The 18,566-nt window shown below is 37.5% G+C and overlaps 1 protein-coding gene across 8 annotated transcripts; it reads left to right on the forward strand.

Moving 5' to 3' along the window:
- The first annotated feature begins 9,014 nt into the window (after positions 1-9,014).
- Positions 9,015-12,836, forward strand: LOC121984702 (protein indeterminate-domain 4, chloroplastic-like). 8 transcript variants are annotated; one of them, XM_042537814.1, is made up of 6 exons: positions 9,015-9,377; positions 9,481-9,548; positions 9,707-9,745; positions 9,844-10,082; positions 10,206-10,602; positions 11,583-12,836. In XM_042537814.1, exons 4-6 carry the CDS (start codon positions 9,917-9,919, stop codon positions 12,610-12,612), a joined length of 1,593 nt encoding a protein of 530 aa, XP_042393748.1. In that variant the 5' UTR covers positions 9,015-9,377; positions 9,481-9,548; positions 9,707-9,745; positions 9,844-9,916; the 3' UTR covers positions 12,613-12,836. The 8 variants fall into 8 exon arrangements, with proteins under 8 accessions (XP_042393748.1, XP_042393725.1, XP_042393771.1 ...); XM_042537791.1 differs by having other exon boundaries at positions 9,707-10,082; XM_042537837.1 differs by having other exon boundaries at positions 9,707-10,076.
- Positions 12,837-18,566: the final 5,730 nt, after the last annotated feature.

Raw genomic sequence — 18,566 nt, forward strand, 5'->3', positions numbered from 1 at the left:
AAACGGTATAGAGTCCTCCCCCAAGAGGAAGCCTTCTCCATTGCTTGCCTAATCGAGGAGAAAGCCTTCGTCGCTGCCTTGCTACGGGCAACAAACTCGTCGTGCAAGGTTGTTGCCTTCACTGTCGGTGATAGACTCATTGTGCAAGGTCATTGTTTGTCGTAGGCAGCCGTGTGGGGTTGTTGCCTGAGGTAGGTGGACGGATGGGGCCATCAACTACGACGGCCATCACCCGTTGCAAGAGGCCTCGTGGGGTCGTCACTCGTTGCAAGAGGCCACACAAGGCCCATCACCCATTGTAGGTGAACTGGCAGTTTGAATTATCGATTTGAACCAACCAAGTCCGAACTAAGTCCAGTCTAGAGTTGGCCTTAAGAATAAAGCAGAGAATGTAAATAGAATGTAAAAGGCAACAAAGCGAAGAAAAGAAAAAGATAGCCGCAAAAGAAGACTAGCAAATTATATTACAAAAACTTATGTTTATAAAAGAAAAAAATATAAATAGATAATAAAAATAATAATAAAATACTAATCTACTCTTATATAATAATAATTTATCATATACTAACATCCCCTCAAACTCATGATGCACCAATAGAAAACATTAAAAGTTTGTTAACCAGAAATTGAAACAGTGCAATGGAATGCGCCTTGGTAAGCAAGTTTGCAATTTGCATGGAAGATGAGACAAATGGCAAAGTGATGATGTCATTCTGATAGTGATGACGAGTGAAATGACAATCAATCTCGATATGCTTAATGTGCTCATGAAAGACAAAATTGCGAGTAATTTGAATGTCACTGGAGTTATTACAATGCATAGGGATAGGTTTTAAGAGAAAAACACTCATATCAGCAAGTAGTCAACGTAACCAACCAATTTTAGCAGTAGTAGAGGCCATAACACGATATTCTACTTTGATAGAAGAATGATAGACAACATCTACTTTTTACTTTTTCAAGAGATAAGAGAATCTCCTAAGAAAACATAATATCCTCTGGTAGACTTATCATATGTAGAATCACCACCCCAACTGCATCTAAATAGGCTCGTAACTCTAAGGTAGAAGTAGAAGGATAAAGAAAACTATGAAACTGGATACCTCAAAGATATCGAAGGATACGAAGCACAGCTTCCCAATGTAATAAAGTGGGAGAAGCAACAAACTGGTTGATAATATGTACAACATAAGCAATGTCAAGTTTAGTAATAATGAGATATACTAGACTGTCAACTAGAGTGTGATATAAAGATGGATCTAGTAAGGGAACACCATCGGTAGAAAAGTACAAAGCATTAACCTCAAGCGAAAAATCAACAGTGCGAGTGTCGAATAGATGAGCTTGCTCTAGAATGTCACCAATATATTTGGATTGCGAGGAAGATAGCCACGAGGAGAATAAGTTACTTCAAATCTCAAAAAATAATACAAAGGACCCAAATCTTTCATATCAAACTCACAGGTCAAATGCAATTTCAACTCTTCTATTCCAAAATCATACCCTGTAATAATCATGTCATCAACATAAAGAGAGTAATGTGCGACCTGACGAAGTACAACAAACAAAAAGAGCAAAGTCATGCTAGCTAGGAAGAAAGTCATGAGATCCAATCACAATGAAGAACTTGTTAAACCAAGCTCAAGGAGCTTGTTTAAGGCCATAAAGAGCCTTCTTTAGTCTGTAAAGTTCACCAGGGTTGTGAGTGACATCTGATGGAGGTACCATGTAGACTTCTTCTTAAAGATTTTCATTTAAAAAAGTATTTTTAACATCCATCTGGAAAATAGACTAATGACGAACTGATGCAACTGCAATGAGAGTACGGATAGTAACAAGCTTGAAAACTGGAGCAAAGGTTTCCTCATAATCTATACCATACTGTTGGGAAAATCCTTTATCAACCAAACGAGCTTTATACCGCTCAACTGACCCATCATATTTAGTTTTGATCTTATACACCCATCGAGAACCAATCACACGCTTCCCCAAAGGAAGAGGAACAAGATCCTAAGTACATATTTGATACAAAGCAGAAAGTTCTTCCGCCATAGCCTGCTGCCAAAGAGGATTAAGAACAACCTCTCTATAAGAGGAGGGCTCAGACAATTGGTGAATAGAAGCCAAAATAGAAGAAAAAGATCTAGAATAAGTAAAATACACAAAATCAGATAGTTGAGTAGACTTATGAGATCTTTGAGGGTAACGAGAAGGAGGATCAACTATCACAGGAGCATCATGGGAAGCAGTAGGAGCAGAGAGATCATCGGGGAGCTGAAGACCAGAATATGTATGAGCGTCAATCCTGCAAATAGCATCATTAGAAGAAGAGGTGCTAGGGTGGTCTAATTGTGGAGAAACATTAGATGACCTATCATCAGAGTGATTGCAAAAAATATCATTATGAGCGAGATCAAATTTTCAAAGATTAGGAGTCTCAGAGGAAATGGAATAAAATGGGATGTGTTCAAGAAAAATAACATGACGTGAGACATAATGTTTTTGACTAATTAGATCATAACATCTATATCCCTTTTGACCCTCGCTATAGCCAAGAAAAACACAAAGAGCGGACTAACAAACTAAGCTTACTACATTCAACACGAGGATGAAGGACAAAACATGTGGATCCAAAAACTCTTAAGGTAGAATAATTAGGAACATAACCATATAATTTTTCAAAAGGAGATAAACCGGATATAATAGAAGATGGAATTCTATTGATAGAATGGACTGCAGTAAGAATAGTTTCGCCCAAGAACTCACTAGGAACATATGTAGATAATAGAAGAGAACATGCAATTTCAACAATATGTCTATGTTGTCTTTTAGTAACACTGTTTTGTTCAGGAGTGTCAGTATGAGAACTTTGACGAAGTGTACCATCTCACGCAAGTAGTTCAGAAAAAAGATTGGATGTATATTCACCATCCAAATCATATCAAAAGCATTTAATAATAGCATTATGTTGTGTTTTTACCATGGCAGAAAATATTTGATAGATACCAAGGAAATCAGAATGATGTTTCATAAGATAAACTCAAGTGTAACGAGTATAATCATCAATACAGGAAACATAATATAAAATAAAGCACCCAAATATTAATTAAATAATAAGGTTATTTGAGTAATAATCTTATTGGATTTTTTGAGAATTTTTAGAAATTTTTTAGGATTTAATTGGAGCTCATATGACGTATTTGGAGGGGATGCATCTATGAGCTTGAGAAAAGCATGTTTGAAAATACCCAAAGATAGGAGTTAATTGAAGAAGTTAACCTAGGGTTTAATTGAAAATCCTAAGTTATAAATAACATTGCTCGTGTCCTACCTTCCAATTGCCCCCACCAAATTTCCTCTTCCCCGAGCTCTCACGCGACCCTCCTTCTCGCGGTGCTCCTCACCAAAAACCGTAGACCCCTTTCGTCCCCGCCTCACCTCGCGACGCCGCCTCCCCTCCTTCTCCAAACCTCTTCTCTCCTGCTCTATCGATGATTCCTTTTTCTCCTCTCTTCCCCACCGCCTCAACCAAACCCATCGTCGTACCTTAAGCTCGGTCAGCCAGCGTCGCCACGCCAGAGATTCCCTCAGTGAATATCACCTCCGTCGTGGGCTAAAGCTCCTATCGGCGGCACTAAAAGGAGAAAGACAAGTAGTTTTCCTTTGGGGGTATGGATGGGGGTTGCAAGCAGAGAACTTCGATTTCTGTCCTGTTTCTGTGTAAGGGATCTGGTTCAATTTCTACATCAGACTCGAGAGATGGTTTTGGTTTTCTTTCAGTGATCGCTTTGCATCTCTTAGGGGTAGAATCCATGGGAAAGGGTGAGGGAGTTGGTTTGTTGATTTTACTTATTTGCGTTTGCCTTCCAGAGGATTTTCGTTTTCCTAATGTTGAACAATTTTAGATGGAGTGATTTGGATAGATTGCTATGTGTTTTAATGATACGATTCTTCTTCTTACGGGGTTCAATTTATTGCATTAGATGTGGGGGATTGTAATGCATTTTGATGTTGCCTTGCTTCCTCTTGAAGGCCTCGAGTTGTGTTCTGCAGTAATTTTTGGGGTTTGTAATTGTTTTCTTTTGTGTTTGCATTGCTCCTTTGTGTATTGAATTCTATCCGATTAGAATCTTCACATGGGGCAATTCTACATAGCTCTGCATGAAGATGGTTAGTTAGAATCATTGCTCTTTCATTAATTTCTTGCGATACAAGGATTGATTGAAGCGGTTTCATCTAGTTCCAGCAGCTACTCCTTTCCGGCAGCAACACCCTAGCTGTGCAGTGGCTGTGAGTTTGAGGACTCTGATTTGAGACGAGCGTCTCGACGTAGGATTTTTTATTCGATCTTCTATTAAAGGCGGGTACTTCTTACTTTGATTCTCTTTAGTTTTTTGGAACTTGGTGCATGAGCTATTATCTTTGAATAATGACTGTTTTACCTTGACTCCACTCGTATTTTTCTTGTGCTTGATACTTCTACTCAAACCTTTGAGTTATTCGTTTCTATATCCATACAGTCTCTTGTTGTCATCTATGATATTTAGCAGATATTAGATACCAACCTTGTATACTTTGATTGTTGTTTATTTATGTACCGTATTGAGCATATTGACTTCATGTAGCATACATGATTCCTGTTTACATATATATGATGACTGTTGTATTTTGCGCATCATATCATTGCATACATGTTAACGACAAATTCTCCCTTGCGATCGAGAGAATCATTAACCAGGGTCGCACGCTCGGCCACTCGAGAGAGTGGTAGCTGGAGCAGATGTCGCTTGTCCTGTCATGCCGCACTAGGCGACTCATGGGTAGTGGTAGCTAGAGTTGCGAGCAGCAGGGACCCCCTTTGCTTTGTAGCTAGTTAGCTACTCAGCACATGTCCACTCGGTCGCTCGAGAGTAATGACGACCTTTGAGTGGTACAGTTGTCATCGATCCGGCCTCTCGACCATACAGGGGTCGTGGTGCAGAGAGATGGGCGGGGTGACCATCAGTGCATACGATGTTATTATTATATCTGCTGATATTGTTGCTTACTTATGCTGTTGTTGTTAGTTTATGATATTGTTGCTTACTTATGCTACTATTGCTAGTTTATGCTACTATTATTTACTTATGTTGATATGTTTACATAGGTTGAGCTTTATACTTGTAATATGTGTTTAAACCCTGACTTACTTATTGTTAATATGTTCTTACCTCACATGATACCTTCGTAGTGATGAACAATTCAGTAGTCAATTAGTATTACTCCTGATCTTCTATTACCTAGCCTAGGACATGGTTTCAGGTATGAGCATATATTACGGTTGTATGTTAGTATCTGTTATTTCCCTTGTGAGACTGTATATTGTTAGCTCATTCTGTATTTATATATTATGTTCATGCACTATCTTTCTTTTACCTGCTGAGTTTCAATACTCACCACCCCCACAAATTGATTTTTTCTTTCGCTAGGTAGCAAGTAGATGAATCAAGGATGCTTGGAGAGTCCTAGCTGCCAGTCCCACTACACTCTCAAGGACGGATTTCTTTTCAATCTTGTTTCTATTCGGTGATATATTGATTTTGCGCATTTTGCTTTCCAATAAGTCGATGTGGATTTTGGAGTCTAATGTGGTGGTTGAATGTATTTTAGTTAATGACTTTGTTGGTCTTACATTAGATTTTTTCCTTGGAGGTTATTATGTGGAGTTTGTATTTGTGTTGTTGTGGTTGTGGTAAAAGTCTAGTCGCCTAGCAGTGTGTTGTTTTAGTTTGTATGGACTCCCTTTATCGTTTTTCCGTTGTATTAGTTTTTAGTACAACCGAGTGGGTTGTTTAATATATATATTAACTGCGTGGTTCTGTGCAAATCTGGTTATATGGATGTATTATGTGTATTTATTGCTTCAGACTGTCACTAATACAGGGGAGATGTTACCGGATTTTCGTCTGGCAAGGACTCCTCTGGGACGTGACACGTAGTATTAGGATCCACTAGGTGTATAAACAGGAGATGGACCCCACACATCAGAATGAACTAACTCAAATGGTGTAGAGAAATAGAGATACTTCTATAAAAAGATAAAGCAGAGAATTTTGTCAATTTGCAGTCGCAACAATCTGAAATATCATGAGTTTACAATTTTCCTAAATTTCCTTTAGAAGCTAAGTATTTTAAACGAGAAGAAGAAACATGTCCAAGATGAAAATGCCACAAATAAAAATCAAAAGAAGTAGAGCTTAACCGAAAGGATGACAAATCAACACTAGAAGTTGCAACATCTGGAACTTTCAACTCTTCTAATACATATAGTTCCACCTGCCTATGACCTATCCCAATTAGCTTCTGGGATCGCGGATCATGCACATAACAAGAAGATGAAGTAAAAGAAACTGAGAAGCCAAAGTCACATAATTGACTGACCGGGATAAGATTCAAAGTAAGATTAGGAATATGATATACATTAGATAAAGATAAATTAGAGATACAAATAGAGCCAACACCAGCTAATGACATGGGAGAACCATCAGCAGTCATGACCGACACAGAAGGTAATGAATTTATAGATATAAAAGAATTGACATTAGACGACATATGATGTGAAACTCCAGAATCAAGGATCCAGATAGGGGAATGTATACCTGAGGTACCATTAGAGGGCAAACTTATGTGAGAAGAGACATACATGGCATGTGGTTGAGATGCAAGGAACTTCTGAAACTGTTCGATAAGAGCAGCACCACCATAACCACCATAGCAATCTCCAGAAAGCACCACCCCCGCCACCATAACCATCACCACCACCACGAAATCCACCCATTTGATCAGTTGCATAATTAACTCTAATCATCCGGTCATGAACATCCTTTTCATCGATGCCACTAATGGCAACAAAGGCTTCTTCGCTAGAAGTAAATATCACAAATCCAAACCCCCTGGATCATCCAGTTTCCCTGTCCATGATAACTCGAGCTTCAACCACTTCAACTAAACTAGTAAATACTTCTCTCAAACTTTAATCATTTGTGTCATATGAAAATCCTCTTAACAAAAATTTTTGAGGATGACATCCATCTTATTGCTTGAAATAATGGATTGGAAGTTACAGATTTCTTCAAGAGATTACCACTTCTATTTGCAAAAGTCATCCTTGCGTCGAGGATTCATAGAGGTCGACAGCTCCACGCAACCAAAACTCAATAGTCACTTTTTTTGGTCGTCAGGTGGACTTAAAAAAACTCAAAATCCGATCTCCATCGTTAAAAATATAGCCCTGGATGTGAAGAACATTCTCTCAAAGTTTCAAGGTGATCCAACAGTTGAAACTCAAGAAAATATAATTTTTCTATAGTCCCCTCAAAGAATTCTGAAAGTAAAACTATTCCACAATTCACTAAGAGAGGAAATGCGGAGATGGATTGGCTTTGATACCATGAGAATAAAACAAAGGATGCAAATAGAATGTAAAAAGTAACAAAGCGAAGGAGAGAAAGAGATAGTCGTAAAAGAAGGCTAGCAAATTGTATTATAAAAACTTAGGTTTACAAAGAAAAAGAAATATAAATAGATAATAAAAAAAATAATAAAAGACTAATGTACCCTTATATAATAATTAATTTATCATATTAACAAGGCACAGGGCCAGGTCTACCTAGAGTAAAGACGCTGAATAACGAAGGGACACAATCACTATAGAAGCAAAACGTTTTTCTTCTTTCTTCTCTATATATAAGATAGACATTTCAGCAAGTATATGACATGCACAATATATTTGATAGTATAATTCTCTTGCTATTTTCTGTTCTATTATGCCTTTTCTTCAACTCTGATGTCTTAAGATCCAAAAGGATCACGTCAATGTGCCTTGGCCCACTTCTGGTCTTTTGTTAATCTCTTTCAACAAGGCAAAAAGAAGTCAGGTCGTCTATGCCGACTTGCCAAACACAATCCGATCAAGTAGAAAGCTGATCCAATTGAAGAGATAGATTTAGTAGCAACTGACTCAGCAAAAGTCAATAGAGGACGATCCAACGGAAATTGACTCATCCTTGATTTCAGATCAGATCAATAATATTTTGATTCAAGGCTTAGGCTTAGCTTTGATTCGATCAACCTGTTTAAATTGGTACGATAATCCAATCGAACCTAGCTCCAAGAAAACAAATATTACAATCTTCACAATTGCATTTGAGTAGTACGCACTTTGTGCTCTCAAATTATCTTTTAAATATTCATAAATGTTAGTAAATATGTAATTAATCTAAATATTATTTTTAAAAAAAAAATTATTTTGTTGTAGTGTAGGCACCTAGTGAACTTTCAAATATTACTTAGAAAAGATTAAAAATTCTATATATCAAAATGCTTTCTTTGATTCAAGTCTTAGCTCCTCCCTAAATCAATACGATAACAGATAATCCAATCCAAGCGAGCTCCTGGATAATATTTTTAAAAATTTTAAATATCAATAATTAGAAGTACTGCTTAAAGATAAATTTCTTAATATCCATCGATTAAAATAAAAAATTTTCCCTCGTTTTCTTAAAAGTAGATTCCTTTATATATAATTAAGTGTTTTCTTGCAAATAAAATCAAAAAAAAAAAAAATCCGTGTGCTTGACCTACTCCTTATAGCTCTAGCCTCTAGCACAGACCACTACCACAACTAGCTCGTCAACTGTTATTCCTACCAGAAAATGTGTAGGAAGAACATTTACAAACGCAAGTTACACTAGCTGAACTTATCTCCTTCGATCATTAAAAATAATGTTAAAATCCATTAAATATAAATCCAACAATATTGTATATATTGAAGAATAATTGGCTCATAATATATAATTCCTTTTATTTTATTTTATTTTCTCATCGATGGGTAGCTTTCTTGTGAATCGAAGCGCCCATCCTACACAGAGACAGTGACCCGGCGGCCCCAACCATCGGCACAAAGCGACAGAGATGGCTGTGGGAGAAGCCATCACCACCCACTAAGCTCGATCCTTCTTCCCTTCTATTAATACGTCAATTTCTCTTCAGTTCCTCGGAAGATTAAGACCAATATGAGCGAGAGAAGCAGCAGCTGGCCGAGAGACAAGTGAGAAAAAAGAAAAAAAAAATCATCCTCAGCTAAACGAAGAGGGAAGGTCGAGAGAAGAGGTAGCTCTGGAAAAGTATGATGGACAAGCAACTCGGACGGATCAGATATAACACAAAAGTGATGAGGACGACGACCTAGCTCTTTCACCTCTGTCCCTTCACCGAATTGAACTAATCCCATCGCTAGTTTACAAAGAGAAAGCAGCTGGCCTTTTTCGCTCTGCTTTCCTTCACTGCTACTACACTCTGAACAAGGAGAGGGGGTGAAAGACGACGACTAGTTCTCGGTTTGTTTTCTTCCGCTCCTTCTTCCTTCCTTCCTCGCTCTGTCTCTTTTTGTGCTTCTTTCTGACGACACGACTGGTCGTTTATGCTTGGCCTCTGCGCTAGCTTTGGTCTTTTTCAGGGTTGGGAGGAAGAGTTCGATCGATCGAGAGATTATAAAGAGTTATTTGGAGGTTTTTTTTTTTTGTTTTTTGTTTTGAGAGCTTGTGTGTGTGTGTGTGGTATATATATTTCTTCAGATCCATTAGAGCTAGTCCTCATGACAAATATATTTTGGGTGTTTCTCATGCATCTCTCCTATTTTCTTTGTCTGTTTTCTTGTCTTAATTAGATTATAATTTGGAGAAAATTTGGGACGCATAGATACACGGTGATAGTCTGATAGACACAACAAGTCTCTCAGAGCTCACGCATGGCTCCAACAAGTGTGTCGGATAGCTAACTAGTTTGCCGATCGATCATGGCCAGGAACCAAAACAAGGAGCAGAAGAGGAGATCGGCAATAATTTAGAGCTAGCGAGCGAGGATCAATTCGAAGAAGATGATGACATCTTCATCCGCTCCTTTCTTCAGAGTAGGGGAGGAAGATGAATACGGCCAGCACCCTTCGGTGCTGCAGCAACCGTCATCGGCTGCGCCAGCTAGCTCGTCGGCGACCGTAGCTCCTCAGAAGAAGAAGAGAAACCTCCCTGGAAAACCAAGCAAGTGTATTCTAGCTAGTTATCTCGATTTGATGTCAATTAATTAATCAATTGGTGTATTTAATTTTTCTTCTCGATTTGATGTCAATTTTCAAGTTTTATCTGTTACGATCGTATGTATATTGACAGATCCGGACGCGGAGGTGATCGCCTTGTCGCCGAAATCGCTGCTGGCGACGAATCGCTTCGTGTGCGAAGTGTGCAACAAGGGGTTCCAACGGGAGCAGAACCTGCAGCTCCACCGGCGCGGCCACAACCTGCCGTGGAAGCTGAAGCAGAAGAACCCGAACGAGGTGCGGCGGCGGGTGTACCTATGCCCGGAGCCCACCTGCGTCCACCACGACCCCTCGCGCGCCCTCGGCGACCTCACCGGCATCAAGAAGCACTACTGCCGCAAGCACGGCGAGAAGAAGTGGAAGTGCGACAAGTGCTCCAAGCGCTACGCCGTGCACTCCGACTGGAAGGCCCATTCCAAGATCTGCGGCACTCGCGAGTACCGCTGCGACTGCGGTACCCTCTTCTCCAGGTATGCATTCATTAACTACATCATAATTAATCATCATCCTCTTGAGTCTTAGTTTAAAAAGATCACACAGGATTCCTGCACTCACTACCATGCATGCTCTCGCACCGAGTTCCAAATTGGTTTGGGAGAAAATAGTCAGGGCTAGCTAGAGTTAGGATTAGAATTAGGGTTAGGGTTGGGTTAGGAATAATGTTGTTAGATAGATTTTGGGGTGCCTTGGATCTATCATGCAGCGATGAAGAGAGGACACTGGTCACACGTGAATTAGCTAGGATGGCCATGGAAAATGACCAAACAGCAAGATGGTTGAGGTCTCAAAAGACGCAATTCCCTCCCCTTCTCCATGAGTCCATGTTCCTTCCCCATTGGAACAAACGTTTTACTCTCTGTCCCTCTCTCTCTCTCTCTCTCTCTCTCTCCTCTCTAACTCCGCCACAGTGTTCACGTGTGGCCTGGAGGCAAAAGTCTAGCAGGATGGCTTTGTTGCCTTGCGATTTGGAGATTTGCGGGCAGCTGGCCATGGCCTTGGCCACCCGACCAGGTCCACAAACTCACAAGATCACATATCATCAATGCGAGTTGTGGTACATTATTCTCGCATCAAATGAGGCATCTGCATTCAATGCGAAGTGTTCCACCTGCGTTGGTACATCCTCCGTTATTGCATGATTGGAAGCGTGCATGCTTCGGGGAATAATTCTGGCAGAGGGAGGGGTTAATTGGAAGGAGCTCCCTTCCCCTTCATTTTGCGCATTAAAGAGGGTATTTATTGATGGAATCGTTGGTTTCGTAAGAGATGCTAAATTCCTTGGTTGCATTCATTGATGGCTCAGTCCTAATTATCTGGCAAAACTTCGACAGCTCGACTGTCATGTGACTTCTCTATGCATGCTATGATCAGTACTGAATGCATCATTCGTTCCTTTTTTCAGTAATAATCAGTTTAATTCATTTGTGGATCAAATTAATTAATGATGCAGGCGAGACAGTTTCATCACCCACAGAGCTTTCTGCGATGCATTGGCACAGGAGAACGCGAGGCTTCCGGCTCATGGCTTGAACACCAGCTTTGGCGGCCAGCTATATGCAAATAGAACCTTAAACTTGGGGCTTCCTCAACTCAACCCTACGCAGCTCTCCTCCTTACTCAGGACCACTGCCACCGGTGCCGCTGGAGCTTCACAGTTTGATCACGTCAACATGGCCGCGGCCTCTTCCTCCTCCTCCTTCCGGCAGCCGCCGCCGCCGCCGCCGCCGCAGCAGCAGCAGCAGACCCATCCTAATTCGGCATTCTTCCTCGGAGGAAGCTCCTATAGCCAGCAGGGCTTCAACACCGAAGAGTTGCTCCAAAGCAAGCCCTTCCACGGCATGATGCAACTCCAAGATCTCCAAACAGTAAGTGCAAACAATGCCGCAACTTCTTCCTCCGCCGCCAACCTGTTCGACCTCGGATTCTTCTCGGGCAGCGCGGGTAACATCGACAACGTTAACCACATGATGAACAACCACATTGACACCAACATGCCTTCTCCTTTCTATAACCCTTCCCTGCAAGGTGAGCACCAGCAGCAGCAGCAGATGCCGGCCACCGCGCTGCTCCACAAAGCCGCCCAAATGGAATTAGCGACGCCGACGAGCAACTTCCGCCCGAGCTTCTACATGGGTGGTAGAGAGAGCGGCAGTTCAAGAAGCCAACTGGAGCAGGAGAACCATTTCCAGGACCTCATCAACTCGATTACTAATGGCAACAGCAGCGGTACTCTAGTGTTCAGTAACGAGCAAATGGCTGCGTTTGGAGGATTCAACCCTGCAGGTTTGGATCAAGATAGCAAGCTGCACCACAACCTAACTGCAGGAGGACGAGGAGGCATAACGAGAGACTTTCTGGGAGTCGGCGGCATGGTGAGGAGCATGACGACGGCCGGAGGAGTTCACCTCGGCATTGAGAACATCAACTCCATGGACTCGGAGATGAAGGCTCGATCATTTGGTGCTGGAAGAATTCAGTAAGTAATTCAATAATCAACTGTGCAACTGTAACTGTCTGCATGAGAGAGAGAGAGAGAGAGAGAGAGAATGAGAATGAAGACTATGCATGCAATGTTGATTAATTAGCTAGCTAGGTTTGATTTGTAACTGATTAATCAAACTTAGTTACTTAAGACGAATTAATTAAGTTACGTTCTTGTATTGGGATTAATTAAATTATATTTGTAGCAAATATGTTCACAGTTTCATGATGCAATATATTGTTCATGCTTCTTAATTATATATCATCTGTTTATGTAGTTTCTGCTTCAGTCGGGTATTAATTATTTAATATTGTAATTATATTTATGCTGATACGTGCATGAGAAAAAAGGGGTGAATTTTATTTCATGTGTGATGTGAGATTTGGAACAGTAATTAGTCATGTTTTTACCCCATTTGATATCTGAGAATTATAGAATTAATATGTGGTTTGTTTTCTTCTCTCCAACTTACACCAAAATGTTTGTTTGTTTGTTGTTTTTTTTATACACGGTGCCAATTAAAAAAAAATGTTTTTAGTGATTGAAAAATGATATTTTCTTACGCTTAGTCAGTTAATAGAAAACTTGGTGCAAGTATCACTTAATATAATGAAGGAATATAATTAGAGCGAAATTTTCTTTCATCTTCGATTTGGTATGACATTTGTTATAAATCCATCTAAATTGCATTATATATATTGTAATCAAAATACTTTAATCTGTATTATGTAAAATTAATTATAAACTAGTTTTGAAGGAAAAAACACTAATTGAATTTGTTCATACTTGAGGTTGCCAGATGAGTTACTGGTAAGCTGTATGTGGTGTTGACCAAGTGGTTGAACGCCAAGCGAGGGTTAATCGCCTAGAAAGCTCACAAAGTGAGAGACAGAAACAGAGAAAAAAAGAGGGTTAGAATGGAGGTCGGGGGTGCTCAGGCTCATCCACTTCGATGCTTAGTCAGTCTCCGATGAGGAAAATGGAAAAAGAAGAATAGTAGATGAGGAAAAATGAGATGATTAATTATAGTATGTGTGTATGCCTAAAAGCGTATTGTTGCCCGCGAAAACAGACTTTTTTATATTCAGGATGTGAAAAAGAGACCCTGTATCTCCCCCGGTATTAATTAATGAGATGTCACATCTAGTAAGAAAAATATCATGTCGCCGTATTACCGCTGTATCATACAGTTATGTCGCTCATATCTTGTATCTGTAGAATATTATATAGTCATGGTATATCAACCATACTACTCTATATACTCTAACAACTCATGTGCTATCCCACGTGTATACGCTAGTACACGTGTTGTCCCACACGCTGTGCTAGCCCATGTGTCAAGCTAGTCCATATTGAGATAAATGGGCCAAAGGACATGAGCCGTTAAGAAAAGGAGCGTTGGATTGGTTGGGTCGAGAGGGGCATTGTATCGACGGAGGATCCAGTTGGTGAAACCTAGAGGATTGCTAGTCGATGGAGTCGAGACAATCATCAGTCAGTGGAGCCAAGAGGATCACCATTCAGTGGAGCTAATGAGTGGGGCGATCAGATCAATGGTTATGATCTAACTGAGTGGGGAAATCCGCTCGGCGGTTCTCATTGATAATATTGACTTTGACCTCCATCTTATCTTGGGCTCTGGGTTTTCTTGGACACGTGGAAGCTTCTAATATTCTCCGCATTAGAACTAAATAAAGGCTCTTATGAATATTATAAAATAATAAATAAATAAAAGACACCTATAAAATTATAAACTGACCTAATTGAATAATTAAGCGAAGACACATGATTAAAGTAAAGACACATGATTTGTAAAAAAAAATATTAAAGTAAGGTTAGATTCTTGTAACGGTACTGCGCTATATATATTGAAATCCTTATTTTTAAATAAGACCTCTATGGATCTGTGGGTTTAGTTCATTTATACCAAACAACTATTGGTATTTTTACACAAGTAACTTTTCATAAACCCTAAACTTGATCGTTCAATAAATTCATTTTGTTCATCATCCCGTGGTGTTTTCATATCATAATAATGTGAGAATATTTGTTACTCGAGCTCAGAGTAATTAAAAAAAGATAAATCTCTTACAACAATATAATTTTGTTATATTAAAATGATGTTCGAATTACATGATGAAGCAACTTGATGCTGAGACAAAAACAGTTAATTATGTAGTAATGAATTGACGTTTAATGGATAATTAAGGGATATAAGGTTTGAATATCAATTGCAGTATATTATCGGGCTTAAGAATATTAACCATATGGATGAACCTTTATATAAGTGTTTCTCAATTTATTCACGTAACCGATGAAACACTTTTATGAGGTTAGACCGATCACTTCTAGAATTAGTCGGTTTGAAGAGCTGGATACTTAGATTAAATTTTTTTAAAAAATAGATAATTTTTTGAAGGGATTTTTCCATCAAGTGGACTTAAGAATGCTGACCATATAGATGAGTCTTCATGAGTACTTTTCAATTTACCCTGGTGGTCGGTGGATAATTTTTGTGGGGTTAAGCCGAACACCTCTAAAATTAGTCGGTTCGAAAAGCTGAATACCTGGATTACCCTAAAAAATAAAGATAATTACTGCCTGGGGAAACGGTGCAACGGTTAGACCCTTTATGCAGTTAACCAAATATTTAAGGGTCAGTATATTGTAGGAATTTTCCTTTAGTGGGATGATAGCTATAAAAACGTTGGCCGCTTGGATGAGCTTTCGCAAGCGCTGTCTGATTTATCTTGATAGCTGTTGAAAAACTTGGTCGATTACTTTCAAAATTAGTCGGTTCGAAAAATTGAATATCTAGATTAAAAAACAAAAAAACAGATAATTACTAATATTATAAGGAATTGATTATTAAAATTTGAGAAAATATAGAATTAAGTAGTTTGAGTTAGTCGGCCTATTAAATTAATTATTTTATGTCTAAAATAAATAATTAATAAATTGAGTATTTTTTTGACTTTTTATTTCAAAAAAATTAAATGCACATCAACATCACATATTAAACATGAGGAACTAATTAACATAAAACTATGTTTGACGAAAATTTAATATCAAAAGATCTCTTTGAAAAAATGAGTGCCTAAAAAAAAAATATGAGAATGGACCTTTAAAAAAACGCGGTACATCTTATAAATATTTAGAAATCCCTTATGATTTATAAGAATTATATAACATATTTTCATACTAACCATATCTTGGTCGATGAGTGTTAAAAATATGTTTGATAACCCTTAAATAAGATGTATCATTATTGTTTAGACGTTAAAACTCTTTTCCTTTTTATTAGGGGTGTAGAGGGAGTATTTTGATGATCAAGAGGAATTTAATTAAAATCAAAAGGCTTTTATGGGCGAATAACCTTTTAAAATAGTCCATATGTTTCAATATTTAAAATCTATTTAGATGATTGCCCCCAAAATATTTTTTTTAGTATCAAAATGCTCCCTAGTTGATAATTCGGATGATAATATAACAATAAAATAAATGGAAAAAATGAAAGGGGATTTTAAAAGTAATAAAATCTTAAGAGAAGTGAACTTCTAAAAGTCTTTTTTTAAAAAAAAAAAAAATTTGGGATATTTTGAAAATTCCCTTTATATAAATTAATTTATTCCATTTCATAATTGTTTATAAAATAAAATGGAGTTATGACAGGTGAGTTGAGAGCGATGGAAATGAGGCAGTAGAAAAATCATTAAATATCCTGGTGTAAATGTGTCGTCAAGGAGACAGGAATAGTTTTGTCCAATGGCATCTTCATTTGTATTTTGTCCTTAGGAAAAATATCGATTTATTAATATTATTTATAATTTAATGGGTTTTCTTTTTCATTCATAGATGGGCCAGCTGAGTGTTGTCGTTGGTTGTCTACCTCTAAAATAATCTGATTTATTTCCAAATATCTTTTTTTTTTTAAAATTTAAATTGATAAAATTTAACTATTTTAAAAGAAAAATAAATGTATTATTAAATTCGTAAGATTAATCAATAAAGTAAAAAAAACTTTAATTGAAAAATAATCAAAATTGTAGGGTAGGATTATCAAATATCAAGCATATATATATTCCTCACGTGTATTTATTGTTTTTTAAAATATTAAGTCATGATATTTAAATATATTTTATTAAAGTTCCAAAATGTGATATAAGTGGAGCTTTGAACCCGCATCTATTCTTTCTTAAGCTGAGCAATTATAATTGATTTCTTCATCGAAGAAATTCGCTACGATATCAATTCAATCACTGTCTGATTGATGAATGAGTTGGTAGTTGTCGGCAAGTCAATCTAATAGAAAAGCCTTCATCGTAAACAAGTCGAATATGAGTCAATGAGGTTGTATGGGTTGAACTTGCTAGTTGGTTTGGTCAAGAGGATCAACCTGAATGGGCTACTCAATCGGTCCAAACAAGCCCGACGATCTAGTTGAGCTAGGTGGGATGAGTGTATTTAATTGGTTGATTAGGCTGGTTGGATCAACTGAGTAGGTTGAATCGTCGATTACGCTGAGCCGACAGTTAGATTGGTGGGTCGAGAAAGCTAAATCAGTCGACCAAGGAGACCGAATGGATCGAATAGGTTAAGTAGCACATGAATTCCAAGGAGCTTTGTATCTGGGGAAAATATCACATCAACATATTGATTCCCTAAGAATAAGACAATTTAGATAACAAAAAAGTATAGCCCACATTGTCCTCCTTTATGCAAATACCCAACTTAGATATGCAAAATACAAAATACAAAAGATTTTTCTTTTGGTTTTATTTGTATTTTGTACTTGTTTACACGTAATTGGCTAATCATCAAGGGAAGGGAAGTAGTTTACCTCAGTAAATTTATGAAGAAATATATGAAATTGATTGATTATGAATTAGTTTTGTAGTTTTCATGCATCAATTCAATTAATTTAATTGGATAAAGGATAATTGTCATAAAAGTTCCGTTATGGATGAAGGATATTCTCAATTTATCATCAACTTCCCTTCACCTTACACGTGTTCAATTAACAATTAAAACTAGTTGAATGAAAAGTAATATTAATTATGAGTATTTAAAATTATTATGTAGCTAGAACTAGGGGGAAATTAAAGAAGATTAAGGGTAGAGGAATTGCCCAACAATGAAATTAATATAAATAATTATAAATTAGAAGACGTTAATAGATTACATTTATAATATAATTAATTCTTGATTAAGTTTGCATAGACGTTGTGGGCTGAAATTAACAGCCATTTGGTCTGCACTTAGATTTACTTTTATATAAAATTCAGATATTTTATATCACTGCCGAGAAGAATTTAATTTTATTAATTTTAAATAAATTTTTCATATATTATTTGGACTGTTAATTCGTGGCCACCTTCCTTGTTCACGTGACTGTCTCAAATGCTGCAAGGAATCATCCGAATGATATTAACTCATAAATATTAATTTATTTTCTCCTGTTTTTTTTTGTTAGCAAAAGAATGATAAGAGCGTTCACGTGCATGCATTAAGACAAATAAGTAAGTCATCATTATATGAAGTTATATATTTGCATGTGATTTGCTAGAATCCAATTGTACATTAATACTCCAATCGCCCCCACATTAACGTGACCTAGTCCTTGAGGGATATACATCGTGTAGATTGATATATTATTCAATGAAAAAAGATTATAAACTTGTAACAATTGGTCTAGATATTGTATATTAATTTGTATATATAATACAAGAAAATCATCATTTAACTAAAATTATGACATATAATTGTAAAAGTATAAGTGGACTCCAAAAAGCTATACATTTATCCACTTAATGTTATCGTTGGAGTAAAGAAAACATTGTACGACAATTTTAATTAAAATTAATATAATGGCATTTTAGAATAATTTAATAGAATTGGGGCACACTGACAGTAAAGGAGGTAAAAATAATTTAATAGTATTGGAAGTACGGA

This window comes from Zingiber officinale, chromosome 1B (genome assembly GCF_018446385.1).
Source record: "Zingiber officinale cultivar Zhangliang chromosome 1B, Zo_v1.1, whole genome shotgun sequence".
NCBI lineage: Eukaryota > Viridiplantae > Streptophyta > Magnoliopsida > Zingiberales > Zingiberaceae > Zingiber > Zingiber officinale.